The 13414-nt window shown below is 42.3% G+C and overlaps 1 protein-coding gene across 1 annotated transcript; it reads left to right on the top strand.

Moving 5' to 3' along the window:
• The first annotated feature begins 923 nt into the window (after nucleotides 1–923).
• On the top strand, nucleotides 924–12991 carry Eef1e1 (eukaryotic translation elongation factor 1 epsilon 1). The gene is made up of 4 exons (XM_005066367.4): nucleotides 924–1077; nucleotides 3344–3544; nucleotides 4714–4809; nucleotides 12376–12991. The coding sequence occupies exons 1-4, from the start codon at nucleotides 991–993 to the stop codon at nucleotides 12514–12516; spliced, it is 525 nt and encodes a 174-aa protein (XP_005066424.1). The 5' UTR covers nucleotides 924–990; the 3' UTR covers nucleotides 12517–12991.
• Nucleotides 12992–13414: the final 423 nt, after the last annotated feature.

Raw genomic sequence — 13414 nt, 5'->3', positions numbered from 1 at the left:
TTTTTGTTGCTGTTGTTGTTGTATACTTATTACATATACAAAGTTCTGCCTGTATGTGTGCCTGAAGCCTAGAAGAGGGCACCAGATCTCACTACAGATGGTTGTGGCCACCATGTAGTTGCTGGGAATTGAACTTAGGACCTCTGAAAGAGCAGCCAGTGCTCTTAACCTCTGAGTCATCTCTCCAGGACGATGGCTACTCTTATAAAGGAAAATATTTAATTGGGACTGGTTTACTATCCAGACATTTAGTCCATTATCATCGTGGTGGGAAGCACGTAGGCATGTAGGCAGATATTATGCTAGAGAGGGAGCTGGAGAATTCTACATCTGGATCAGCAAGCAGCAGGAAGAGAGAATGACACTGAGCCTGGTCTGAGCATCTGAAACCTCAACGTCCACGCCCAGTGATACACTTCCTCCAACAATGCCACACCTCCTCCAACAAGACCACAACTTATAATAGTACCACTCTCTATTGAACCTATGGGGGCCGTTTTTATTCAAACCACCACAGAACTCAAGTCACCTTGCTTGATCACTGGCCATTATCTGTATTTTTAACTGAACTTAGTCTATAGTTTTCTTATTTGGAGAACTCTGATATGGGTTTGGAAATCAATTATAAAACAAATAGCCTAAATCTTTCTTCAATGCTCCACAACAGTATTATAAGCCTTGCAATAATTCGATCTTTAAAATTCTGATACACTGTTCAGTGAAACTATCTGGACTCGGTGCTTCTCTAGGGGAAGATTTTTCACTACTCCCTGAAAAGCCATGCACCTGTCTCAGAACCTTGCTAGGTCCCGCCCCTTATTAAGGCCCGCCCCTGTGCCCTCCGCTGACCACGCCCCTTTGCGTAGCCCCCCCCCCACCGCTTGCTGTCCGTCCAACCAATCGTGGGACACATCCGTGGGGGCCGGACTTCCTGCTCTATCGGCGCCCTGGCAGTCTAGGCTCCGCCCCCGCCAGGAGCTGGGCCAGAAGATGGCGGCGGCCGCAGAGCTGAAGCTGCTGGAGAAGTCTCTGGGACTGAGACCGGGGAATAAGTACAGCGCTCAGGGCGAGCGACAGGTGAGGCGGGGCTGCGGGAGCGCGGCGATTTGGCCCGGAGCCTACCGAGACTCGAGAGAGGGGACCCGGCGGGGTCTCGAGAGTGGACGCTGCGCCCCACGTGCGTGCGGGACGGGCCGCATGCCTGGGTCTGGACCTCCAGGCAAATGTCATCATCCCCTCTGAGAGCAGAAAGCCAGCCCGGGGAGGCGTGGGCAGAGCGGCGGCCTGAGATCCCTCTAGGCGGACTTTAGCCGTGAGTGCTCCTTTTGCTCAGGGACCCCCGTAGGAGCAGTCACGGGGTGGGGCGGGTATGCGGCCGGGGACTCGCCCTGCAGGCGGCTGGCTGGCTCCAAAGCCAGGAGAACAGTACAGAGTGATCCCCGGTAGCCGCTTGGTGGAGAGAACGAGGAATGGGGCCCTGCTCATTCTGGAGACACATTGGCTTGGATGTGCAGTGTGCAGAGAAGTAAGGAAGTTACCCGGTGTGGCACCGTGGGGCGCCTGGCGAGATGAAAGGATTCCCATTTCACAGGGTGTTGAAAATGAGTTGTTTGTAACGTGTTATTTGCCTTGGGAAGACTGTATTAGAGGGGGAATGGCCGTGGGAAACCCACTTTGAATGTGTATTGGGGGGAGTGGTTCCAGATAGCCTGTCCTTGTTTGGGCCCTAATGCTTTTTTTCCCATTAGGTACAGGTTAAATTTTTGTTCAAAACGTAGCAGTGTTGTGGGATTTGCACTAACTTAAAGTGACACCTGGAAAGGTTGAGTGACTTGCCTGTGATAGACTGCAAAGGCCAGCCTTCCCAGAGGTGATGAGGTTCTCTGTCCTCATCCCTTTTCCTTTGCGTCAGCCACGTTTGGCTTTGGAAAACTTGTCAAGACAGGAGTATTACTTTCGAGGATTATTTAGTATGAGGGACAGTCACCAGCAGTTACGACCCCAACAGAACAAGCGCGGGGGAGGAGCACAGTGAGGAATAGCACAGAGGAAGTGGGGAGTTTTGGTGTTTGTTTGGGTTTCGAGGCAGGGTTTCTCTGTGCAGCCCAGACTGTCCTGGAACTCACTCTGTAGGCCAAACTGGCCTTGAACGCATAGAGATCCACCTGTCTCTGACTCTGGAAATGCTGGGATTAAAGGTGTGCGCCACCACCTCCAGCCCTAGTTAATACTTTTCACCAGGTGTGGTCTTTAATTCTCCAGAGAAGCCATAGTTATCTTCTGGTTTCCTAGGCATGCGTGTGACCCGTATACATGTAGTAACAGATTTAAGTTTAACGGAAAACCAAACAAGTAGTTCTTGAATTTATAGCCTATAGAGGGAGAAAGAAGTCTGTTTCCTTTGTCTTATAAGGGTTCTAAAATTGGTTGTAGGTGATGTCTATGAGTGTTCCCAGAACATGAATCATTGATTCATGGGAGGGCTACATTTCCCACAGTATGGTCCTTACAGTTTTGAGTAAGTGGTTACATGAAGAGGTGATAAACATAACTTCAGAAGGAAACATCTGATTGCTGGCACAAGTATCTCAGGCTGGCTACTCCCCCGTTGCATTTTTAGAGATGCTTCAAGAGAATTGCTACAACGTACAAGCCAGGAGTGCTGAGGCACTGGTAGGAATAGTCTCCTCAGACTTCTATAGGCTTTGCTTAAATAAGAAATAAACTTTTATGGGGCAGGGGATGTGACTCAGTGGATTCTATCCCCCAACACCACAAAAAATAAATATATAGACTTATTTTACTGCACCAGTAAGATTTTACATTTGGTAAAGCCACATAATCTTAATTTGTCTAAACAGGTATTATTTAGTATATGGGTAAGGGCAGTCTGTTTTTATTGTTTTTTTTGTTTGTTTGTTTGTTTTTGGTTGCAAAGTCTCCCTTTGTGGCCCAGGCTGGCCTGAAACTTGTAATCGTCTTGCCTGCCTCAGCTTCTCAAGTTGCTGAAATTACAGGCATCAGCCACTACGTGTAGCCAAGTGTGGGGAATCATGAGTGAAATTAATAAAGTATTGTGGTTTCTGTTTTCCATGTTGTATACTCCTGGTTCTGAATTTTGGTGGCATTTAACCAGTTTTTGTAGTGTTTTTCCAGTTGTATCATCCAGTGTGCCATTAAATTATCAATACTTTGACCGCTGTCGTCCTAACTTTCAGTTATACATAATTTAGTATTATAGAGTATTTCTAAAAATTGGGATGTTAGTGCTTAGCTCCAGATTATAATCATGATGGTCTTTGTTGTTGGTGGTTTTTTTCTGAAGAATTTTTTTCCTTTTAAGATTCCAGTTCTACAAACAAACAATGGTCCAAGTCTAATAGGATTGGCTACCATTGCGACCCATCTAGTCAAACAAGCCAATAAAGAACACTTGCTGGGGAGCACTGCAGAAGAAAAGGCCATCGTTCAGCAGTGGTTAGAGTACAGGGTCACCCAAGTGGATGGACACTCCCGCAAAGAAGACACCCATACCCTGTTGAAGGTATCTGACTGTGTCTAGTCTGCACGTCAGGAGCCAGGAAATGGAAGTCCTTCCCCTCCAGGCCTTCACTTGGTGGCCTTCTTCCCTTTCCCCTTTGCACTGAGTGAAATCAGTGAGCCCGTGAGGCATCTGTGCAGAGACCTAGCTGGACAGTGGTTACCAGCACCTAGAGGGGAGGGAGGGGGGCATTTAATTACACTGCTTTAGTTTTGCATGAGACTGGTTTGAAACTAAACATGCTTAACATATAGGCTCTGCCTTCCAGGTACAGTCTAAAAATGGGTAGGTAGTCAATTTTATGTTATGCATATAATACTAAGTAAAGTACTAATATATACTGACAACATATAACAAAGTGTTTGAAATATATATTTTATATGTACTATTTTGCATGTGTGCGTATATACATATCAAAAACCAATAACTATTTTTTGGAGAGAACCATCTGAGAAATTTTTTATGTTGGGAAAAATTTAACAAGAGCATGATTTTTTAAATTTTGCGTCTGTAGTTTGTATGTATGTGAAGATTTATGTGCATATGCAGGTGGGGTCAGAGGTCAGCCTCAGGTACCTCCTGTTTTTCCCACCTTGTTTGGTTGAGACAAATTCTCTCACTAAACCTACAGCTCACGGATGGCTAGAGAGGCTGGCCAGCAAGCTCTGGGGATCCACCTGACTCTGCCTCCGTTAGGGTTACAGGCACACAGTACTGTGCCCAGCTTTTATGTGGATGCTGAGGGTCTCACCTGAAGTGAGGTCCCCATCTGTGTGCAGGCACCGACACTGAGCCACCTCCCCAGCCAGAGTGAGTGTGGTTTACACATCATAAGAACAAAACATTGCCCTCTGACGTGAACATAGATGGCACTGAGAATGTCGTTTTGTTGGAGTTTTGTTTTTTCTTTTAGACAATTGGCATCTGACTTGTGATTTTTTTTATTGTCAATTGTTTGTTTCCAGAGGGTCTCCTCACAGTGCTCTCTCCCCAGTGTCCCTGCCCATTCTCCTAAGTGCTGATGGGAGCCACCACATGCAGCTATAAGGTTCAGTGTCTGTAGCTAAGTCTCAGTACTTTTCTTTTGGGTAGCTGTCTAAATGTTGTGAGTCATATGCCACAGCAGCTTCGTCACCGCTGTTTTTAAAGTAAAACACTTTTTCTTTTCATAGGATCTCAATTCCTATCTTGAAGATAAAGTCTACCTTGCAGGATATAACTTCACCTTGGCAGATATCCTACTGTACTACGGGCTCCATCCCTTTATAGTGAGTATTTAGGTGGTGGTTAGCTTTCTTCCCATAATATTCAGAATCACTTTTTTTTAATGTTGTGAATTTTTAATCAGATTTACATTTCAGCTTATCAGAAAACGTTATTTTTATTTATTTATTTATTTATTTATTTATTTATTTTGGTTTTTCGAGACAGGGTTTCTCTGTATTGTTTTCGAGGCTGTCGGTCCAGCCTGGCCTCGAACTCACAGAGATCCGCCTGCCTCTGCCTCCCGAGTGCTGGGATTAAAGGCGTGCGCCACCACCGCCCGGCGCAGAAAACGTTATTTTTAAACACGGCAACTGTAGGCCACATGGTCCGTTTGCAGAGCTGCGCCCTCTCTTCCACTCTTGACTGATGTATTTTCAGCTTCTGTTTCTGCTCTTCTTCTGCGGCTGCTGCCTCTGGTTCTGTCACCATCAACCCCACCACACACACACATACACACACACACACACACACCCCATCTTCTGTGCACCTTCCTACCCAACCAATCTTGGTTGCATGACGTAATTACCCTTGCTTACTTATTTTCCCCTGCCGTCAGATGTCCCCCTGTTCTGCCTGACTTCAGCCACATCTTATTGCCACCTTCAGCTTCTTTGCCATGCTCTATAGTTACCCCATGTTTTATGCGTACAAAGAGCTCTGCTTGAGAAATCACCTAAGCATAGCTTGCTAGCCTTAGAAAGTCTCTCACTCTGTTAGCAGCCAAGCTTATGTGGTGATCAGCCCTCCTTCCTTCTGCATATCTGTAGGTGTTTCTCCCTCTGACTCCCTTGCCACACCGCCTTAGCCTCTCACAGTCTTCCTGCTTGTTCACTGAGCTCTTTCGTCCTCAGCCCACCTGCTTATAAACCCCCAACCACCTTTTCTCCCATCCTGGCCTCACGCCTTAGCTCCCTTCCTTGCCAGCCCTTTCTGGGTCATCTCCCAAACTCTGTTTTCCTCTTTTTCTCTCATTCCTTCACATCTGTCCTCTAAGGACTTGGTTAATCTCTGCATTTTAAATCATGTGTCATCTAATTACAGATTCTCCCTGTTTTCCTTTCACTGTTCTTTGCTCTGTATAAGTGTCAGCTCATTACTCCTGCAGCATTCCTGTGAGGTGGGCCCTGTTAACTGAGACACAGCGCGGTCAGTCAGGTATTTTCTAACTAATGGGCAGACCCAAGTCCAGAACCCAGGCAGTTTGTCTTGAGTCCATGCCTTCTTAGATCTTTTTCTCTGCCTTAAAAAAAAAATCTTTCAAACTTCCCATACCCCCAACACCATAACATTTTCTATATTTTCCACTTGAAGTATCCAGTCAGGGCCTGATGTTTCTTTCCACTTGCTGGGTCCTCTCACCCCTGTCTCTTCCTGGGATCTGCAGTAACTTTTGCCTGAGTATCAGTCAGTATCAGTCAGTTTTGTTATCTCTGGTCCACTAGGCCAATCTTTCTTAAGACCAGGCTTTCTCTTCCTTAATAATTCAGTAACTCCTTAATCCCAACAAGTTCACATTGTCAGCAAGGAAGGGTTTTCTTCTGGCTTCTGCCACCTTTCTGGCTTTGGCCCTAACACCCTGAAGTAGAGATTTTCTTTTTTGTCTGGCATAATTCCTGGCACACCCCCATACAGTCAGGCTTCCATGATACCAAGTAAATGTGAACATCATTGTATTGTGTCCAAGGAGAAGGATACATACATACTTGTGTAGCTATATTTGCAAGGACCCAGGCAGATCTTTCTAAGTATCTTAGTGTATAGAGAAGAAGCCCTTTGTAAACTGTAAGCCACCAGAGTAAGAAGTGATTGAATTAGATTCTGCCCTCTTCAGTAGCAGATTCCACATTACCTGACTTAGCCAACCACAGAATAGAAATACAGAAAAAAAATCAGGGCACTGGACATGCACAGACCTCTGTTGTCTTCACCTCACTGCTACGGTGTACCATCTGCTTATCCCAGGAGATTGGCGTATTTGTGCCAACCTCCTACAGAAACTACCACCGCTTAAGCCATACTTCTCAGTTTGGATTTACTTTACTTTATTACCAAGTTGGATGTGGCAACACACACCTATAATCCTAGCACTTGGAAGACTGAGGCAGGAGGGTTGCCACAATTTCAGGGCTATCAAGAACTACATAGTGAGATACTGGACAAAGGAGGCTTTCTGAAGTACATTAGGTTCTGTAACAATGTAATGACCTAGTTGATTAGCTTAGCTTAGCTTTGCACTCCCTATTTTACACTTAAAATTATCAAGAGCATCCTGTGTTGCCCACTGTGCAGTATTTGAGAGGAACATAAAAGAAGCATAAGCCTTGATTTTTCAAGGAACTACTAATCTCATTAAAAAGATATTGTTTTATTTAAAAAATTAGAGAAAATGGGACCAAGTGTTGATTTCTAATCAGAATATAATTTGATCATTTAAAGAGTCGGGTAATGCTGGAAAAAGACACATGACAAATATGTACAAAATATGATTGTCCTTGGCTATCCAAAGAAATTGTCATTATACAAAGTTTCTAACAGGTAGAATGGCCATCTAATTTCTCATCAAAACGGAACACGTTTAGCTGTGAAAGGAAGCTTTTCATTATTCTGCTAGTACAGAGAAATGTAATAGGTGAATGGTCCCTAAATTTAGAAGGAATATGACTCATTTACACAAAGCCAGGAATGGTGAAGTTGGTGTCTTATTTCCTTGTCCCCTACTGACTCTCAGCATAGTGGCTTATCCACATGCAAGTTTGTGAGATTAGCAGTATTCAGTATTCTGTGTTCCTATTTTATGTTGTGCATCTACAAGTGATTTATGTACATGTGGAAAAAGCCTCATTGGAGCTGAAACATGAGTTCCTGCAGCCTCTTTTTATTCCGTTCTAGCTTCAGTGTGCCTTAGTAGCTTCTTAAACTTAGAATGATGACATGGCAGAACTTACCTCATTTCGAAATGAAAAAAGCCTCCAAGGTAAATAGGATTTGCTGCTAAGGGATCTAACCATCTCTCCTGGTGGCAAACATACAGTCTTTCAGCTTGGGGGAGCCCCTGACTTGACCTGAACAAGACCGTGTCTGATAGGGCAGTTACAGCTCAGCAGAGTTGAGCCATGGCACATATGTTGGTGTTATTTAATGTTTGAAAGCTTAATACTGGGAGAAATGTGCAGTGACTATCAGCAAGCCAGTGGTTATCTGCAGAGCTCTAAGGTCTGGCTTCCTGTAGCATGAAGGCATCATGAAGAAGGAGGATTTCTCCCATCTCATTCAAAACAAAGATGATGATAAAGTGTATGAAACTCATGCAAACTAAGAGTGTGTTTGCGTTTTCCTCTGCTGGGTTCCTGCAGCTCATGGGCAGGAACCTGTGCAACGTTGCCCTGCCCTAGCAGTGAAGATAATCATAATTTTACAGTACAAAATACTCCTAGCTCTAGCTGTAGTTACTTCACTCTGAGTCCGACATCTTGAAAGGCCTTAGGTTTTTCAGAAGACTTTCAACTGTTCCCTCAGTTCTAACTATTAAAATCAGGGTTATCCTAATCTTTAGCTATTTAAACCTACTTATATTTATTCTGGAATATATATATTTTATAGCTGTAGTGACTGTTGTGATTAAAGGTATTAGGGTTATCATTTTCAAAGCAACATTGAATAAAATAATTCCTAAATCTCTTTTGACCGTTGCTTCGGGTTTGTACGAATCAAGGTGTGTGCCCTTTCCAAGTCAGAGAACAGGCAAGGTATTCACTGGAAGAAAAACCTTAAGGAATAGGCCTTGTACACTAATACCCTCTGGAGGTAGGGTGACACCATGGTGTTAAGTGACATTTTGTTAATTGGGTCTGAGTACACACAGGTGTGAGAAAAGTGACTGATTGCCAGGTGTTAAGTTTGGCTTGGTCACCTGCTTGTACTCATCAGCTTTTCCAACATTGTTCATTTTAGCAGTCTACCGATACTTGCCCAGTCCTGCAGTCCCTCACTTAGTGCTTGGTGTTGTTAAATCCTTTCTCTGTAATCAACACAGTATATGAAACAGTCAAGGAACCTTTGGGTCATCAAATCATCCCCTTAGATTGTTTATGTTGGAAGCCCAGAGTTTCAGCTCTGGCTGAGAAGTTCTGAGATTGGGTGTCACTCAATGCATCTTGGCATGTTATATCATGCTTTGTCAGCAGAGCCTGTATTGTGGTTGATTCCAACTCTAGCACCAACTGCTGTCTTCAGTGATTCCACTAAGAGGTGGTCCCTTATAATCAGACTGTGTCTTGAGATTGGTAGAGTCCTTTGTGGTGCTGTGGCTGACCCAGAGGGTTGTTCTGAGCACCAGTGAAATATGGGTTCTTTGAGAAGAAGAGAGAGAAATCACTATGAAGCAATCCCAAGAATACCGACTGTACAGAGACAGCCTGGTGTCAATGGAAGGATAAAGCCAAGCTGCAAAGAGTTGGCTTGAATGTTCCCCATGTTTCTTAGGGGGAAATAAGTAAATCGGAATGTTTTCTGTTTGACTTTAAGGTTCAAAGTAATTACTGAGTTCCAGTATAAACAAAAATGAGTAAGTAGGAGAAAGAGCCCACACCACCAGAGACACACTGGTGCCTAGACCAGTGAGAAGCAGGAAGCAGCATTGCATTGTGTTCCCCCCTTTTTTTTTTTTAAAAAAAGGTAAAATAAAATAACCAGGTGAAAGTGGTAGAAAGCCAGTGTTATAAATGAAATAGCCAGGGATCACGTCAGAACCATTTTTTTTTAATACAGTGAGTTCAGTAAGGAGAAAAATTTCTTGCTTAGTTTGTTGACAGTAACTTTATGTGGAAAATGTTTTAATGTTTTTAAAAAGTAGCAGAGGTGACATGCCAAGTTCAATCATCATTTTCTCAGACTCACAAATTCCAAGGCCTAAGCAGTCGAAGAATGGTAAAGTATACTCTGATCCATTCAGGAAGCCTGTGTGTTTCTAGTGGAAGAGTGAGTTAGCTTACATCAACTGAGACTACTATGCAATAGATCACCTATCCAAGTAGGAGAAAGCTGGATTAAACTTGAAATATTAGGATAGTTAGAAGCTATTAGAATAAAAATGATTTTATACTTAGGTTGGATTATAGTCCTTATATTAGAGACTGCAAGTGTGGAGTTTGTAGGATAGAGTGCATATTTATGTTATCAATTGGTATTTTTTAAATAATTAGCTTGGTAGCAACATACTAGTTCTGTATGTTAGCAAATGTTTTACAATAGGAAATACACACATTCTTTTTCACCTGGTTCAAAATCTCGGTGCATAAGCTAAAGACACTCAGTGTTTGGAAATGTTTTACTCTGTATTTTAGTTCATTTTGAAAAATTACATCTCAAGAAATGGCTAAGTACAGTTTTGTTGTAATAAAATAGTTCTAAAATTCTAGGAAGGTTATCATTTATTCTTTCATTATCACTGAGGCAACTCAGTGGTAAGACACTTGCCTGACATGTCAAAGCCCTTAGCACCACCCAAACAACAAAAAAGGAACAAACAAAAACCCAATTTTCTCTTGAAGTTCTTGGTGAAATTTATATTGGTGACGTTAGAAAAAAAATGAATTCATTTACAAAGTATTTTCTGAGTACAAACTAAAGCCCACAAGTGATTACCTCCTATTTCTGTGTTATTTCAAATGTAAAAATCAGGAATATGTAAAACCATAAGTTCTCTGTAATAAAAATTAGCCTGTACACTAAAACAGACTTTCTTGGTCAGTCTTGACTAATACTTAGGGATCTTTTAAATTTCCATATGATGAGTTTATTCCTTTAATGTAGACAAATGGTGGTGATTACATCTTTGTGATAACTAGCCACAGTTACTCCTCTTGAAACAAGATCTGTGCATTTATAGTTTGTTACAGCAGCTTGTGTGCAGATGGTCTAAGTAAACTGAGCTGTCAAGTAAAATGTCAATTAAGAGACTGTTTACTCTTTTATTGTTAAGGTTGTTTTGTGTTTTTTGTTTGTTTGTTTTGGGGTTTTTTGTTGTTTTTTTTTGTTTTTGTTTTGTTTTTTTTTATGAGACAGGGTTTCTCTGTATTGTTTTCGAGGCTGTCCGTCCAGCCCAGCCTCGAACTCACAGAGATCCGCCTGCCTCTGCCTCCCGAGTGCTGGGATTAGAGGCGTGCGCCACCACCGCCCTGCTTGTTTTGTGTTTTTTAATAGTTATTATATTCTAGTTTGTCCTTCATTTTGCTAGGTCCTATGACTTGACAGGTAAATTTGTCTATAAACACACCTACATACAGCGTTGGGACATCTTCTCACTAAAGTGCCTCCAGACATGCAGACCTCTGTTTGGGTGTGGGCCTGTGGGGCCCAAGTTGTTTCTGTGTTTATTTTCTTTGTGTTATAAAGACTTATGTGTCCTTTATAAGTGTTAAGTTAACACAGGAGAAGAGGTTGTACCACCCACACATGGGTGCACGGCTGCCGTTACTGCTCTGTTTGGCTTCCTCTTACTGAACAACTTAATTCCAAAATTTGTCTTAGAGAAAAGTCTTGAGTTACCACCTACTTTGGAATTTGACCCCAAGGGAATGATAAACACCTCTGTCTTTGCATCCAAGATAGTAGGTGATGTGAGTCGCTGCTGTGTCCACTAAAACATAGGTCCTTACTGCCCACAGATAGAGACTGAATCAGTTCCTTTCTAAGTCATATGACACTAGACAGACAGACAGCCTTTTATTGTGTTAAACTGCAAGCACTTAAAATTAGCAGGTCACTTCCTTCAATGGGGCTTTCTCTCTGAAGTTGAGAGGGGAAGATAATATAGTCTCGCACTCACCTGTGTATGTGTGTGTGCCTACGCATGTCTGTCTGTTTGCTTGTCTGTAAATATATATTTATAATGTATGTATACATACTTTTTCCTTTTTATTAAATGATATTCTTGTTCTCTTGTTAAATGTGTTAGACATCAAAAACTCTTCATTTTGGGGTTTACTTAGAAATCAGGGAAAGAAATATATTAGCCTTTTGAAAGCTCCTCCCTCCCTCCCTCCCTCCCTCCCTCCCTCCCTCCCTCCCTCCCTCTCTCTCTCTCTCTCTCTCTCTCTCTCTCTCTCTCTCTCTGTCTCTCTGTCTCTGTCTCTCTGGGGAGGGGGTTTTGAGACAGGATTTCTCTGTCCTGGAACTCGCTCTGTAGACCAAGCTGGTCTAGAACTGGCCCAGAGATTTGCCTTCCTCTGCCTCCCGAGTGCTGGGATTAAGGCAATGTGCCACCACTGCCCGGCTCATTTTCTTTTTCTAATAAAGTAAAAACCGCTTTGGGCCTCTAAATTCTGTATTCATGTCAGTTTTTGTATTTATGGGAAGCTTGATGTTTTCCTGGAAAGCACATCTGGTTTTGAACTGAGCATAAAATATTAAATGTCACAACTGTTGCAGCTCTCACTTTTGTGTAAACATGTGGACTTTGAAAACTGGGGGATTGGGTGTTTTTCAGTTTCTGTCAGTTACTTCCTAGTGTTGACAGCTCTGCTTATGTACAGTGAATATTATATTTTGTGTTTTTAATCTCTACTTAGGTTGACCTGACAGTTCAAGAAAAGGAGAAATATCTTAATGTGTCTCGCTGGTTTTGTCACATTCAGCATTACCCAGACATCAGGCAACATCTGTCTAGTGTTGTCTTCATCAAGAACAGACTGTATGCTAACTCCCACTAGAAGTTCCTGCTGTGCAGCAGCAAGATTAGAAGTGTAAAATGTATTTTGGACCATGGTTCTAATGTAAATTAATATGATGTCATTGTTTCTTTGTTACTGTTGGTAGCATTTTTAACATGTAAACTCAAGTCTGAATGTTTTATTTGTCCCTTAGTTGAAGCTTTGCAAGTTTTTAATGTAGAAATGCAACTGTTATTCAAACAAATCACGATTGGATTACAAATTATCTCGCATTTATAGGTGAAATTTGTTTTAGTAAAAGTTACAAATCAGTGGCAAAATCTTTTAAAAAAAGTTACCCTGTCAGTGTTTCATATCTGGCTTTTTTTGTGATTTTAAAATTCATTTTCCTCCTAGATGTTCATAGTAGTTTATTAAAATCCATGATAAATTATGCTAAGGATTCAGAAAGGGAAGGTGGATATTTGTTCTCAAAATATTTATGTGAGCTAGTAAATGTGATTTTAAAAATCAACTTTGGTTTGTGTCTTTCTTTTCTTTAGTCAGTAGTTACTGAAGTGAAAATAATGAGCCATCTCTGAGAGGGAAGTAATTCATTCCTCAAGCTCCTTTCTCTTGTCAGGCATATTGAAAGACACAGTGACATAAGCTGGGTTTCACCATCCCATTGCTTGACAGAAAGCCATCCAGCACTCTCAGAGTGCACCTCGAAGAGCAGGGACACGAGGACACTGTTAACCACAGCTCTGTTCATGCTATAACTCTCACTACTGTAATAGTAACAGGTTATTGAGACTTACAGAGCTTGTCTGTCCAAGTAAGAGAAATAGAATCAGGCAAATCATGACCTCCCATGTTTGTAACCCGACCACAGGGTGGTTGAGTCAGAAAGGATTCAAGGCTAGCTTGGACACAGGGAAACTGACTTAAAGAGAAC

The sequence above is a fragment of the Mesocricetus auratus genome, unplaced genomic scaffold, assembly GCF_017639785.1.
Source record: "Mesocricetus auratus isolate SY011 unplaced genomic scaffold, BCM_Maur_2.0 Super-Scaffold_100013, whole genome shotgun sequence".
Classification (NCBI taxonomy): domain Eukaryota; kingdom Metazoa; phylum Chordata; class Mammalia; order Rodentia; family Cricetidae; genus Mesocricetus; species Mesocricetus auratus.
The sequence above is the reverse complement of the archived record's forward strand: the minus strand, read 5'-3'. Positions and strand labels throughout refer to the sequence as shown.

What these genes read in the sequence shown, in the direction of transcription:
- Eef1e1 (XM_005066367.4), top strand. Translation starts at nt 991, where the DNA reads ATGGCGGCGGCCGCAGAGCTGAAGCTGCTGGAGAAGTCTCTGGGACTG. An exon ending in ACACCCATACCCTGTTGAAG is followed by an intron (nt 3,545 to 4,713) that starts GTATCTGACTGT and finishes TTCTTTTCATAG; the next exon opens with GATCTCAATTCCTATCTTGA. An exon ending in ACGGGCTCCATCCCTTTATA is followed by an intron (nt 4,810 to 12,375) that starts GTGAGTATTTAG and finishes ATCTCTACTTAG; the next exon opens with GTTGACCTGACAGTTCAAGA.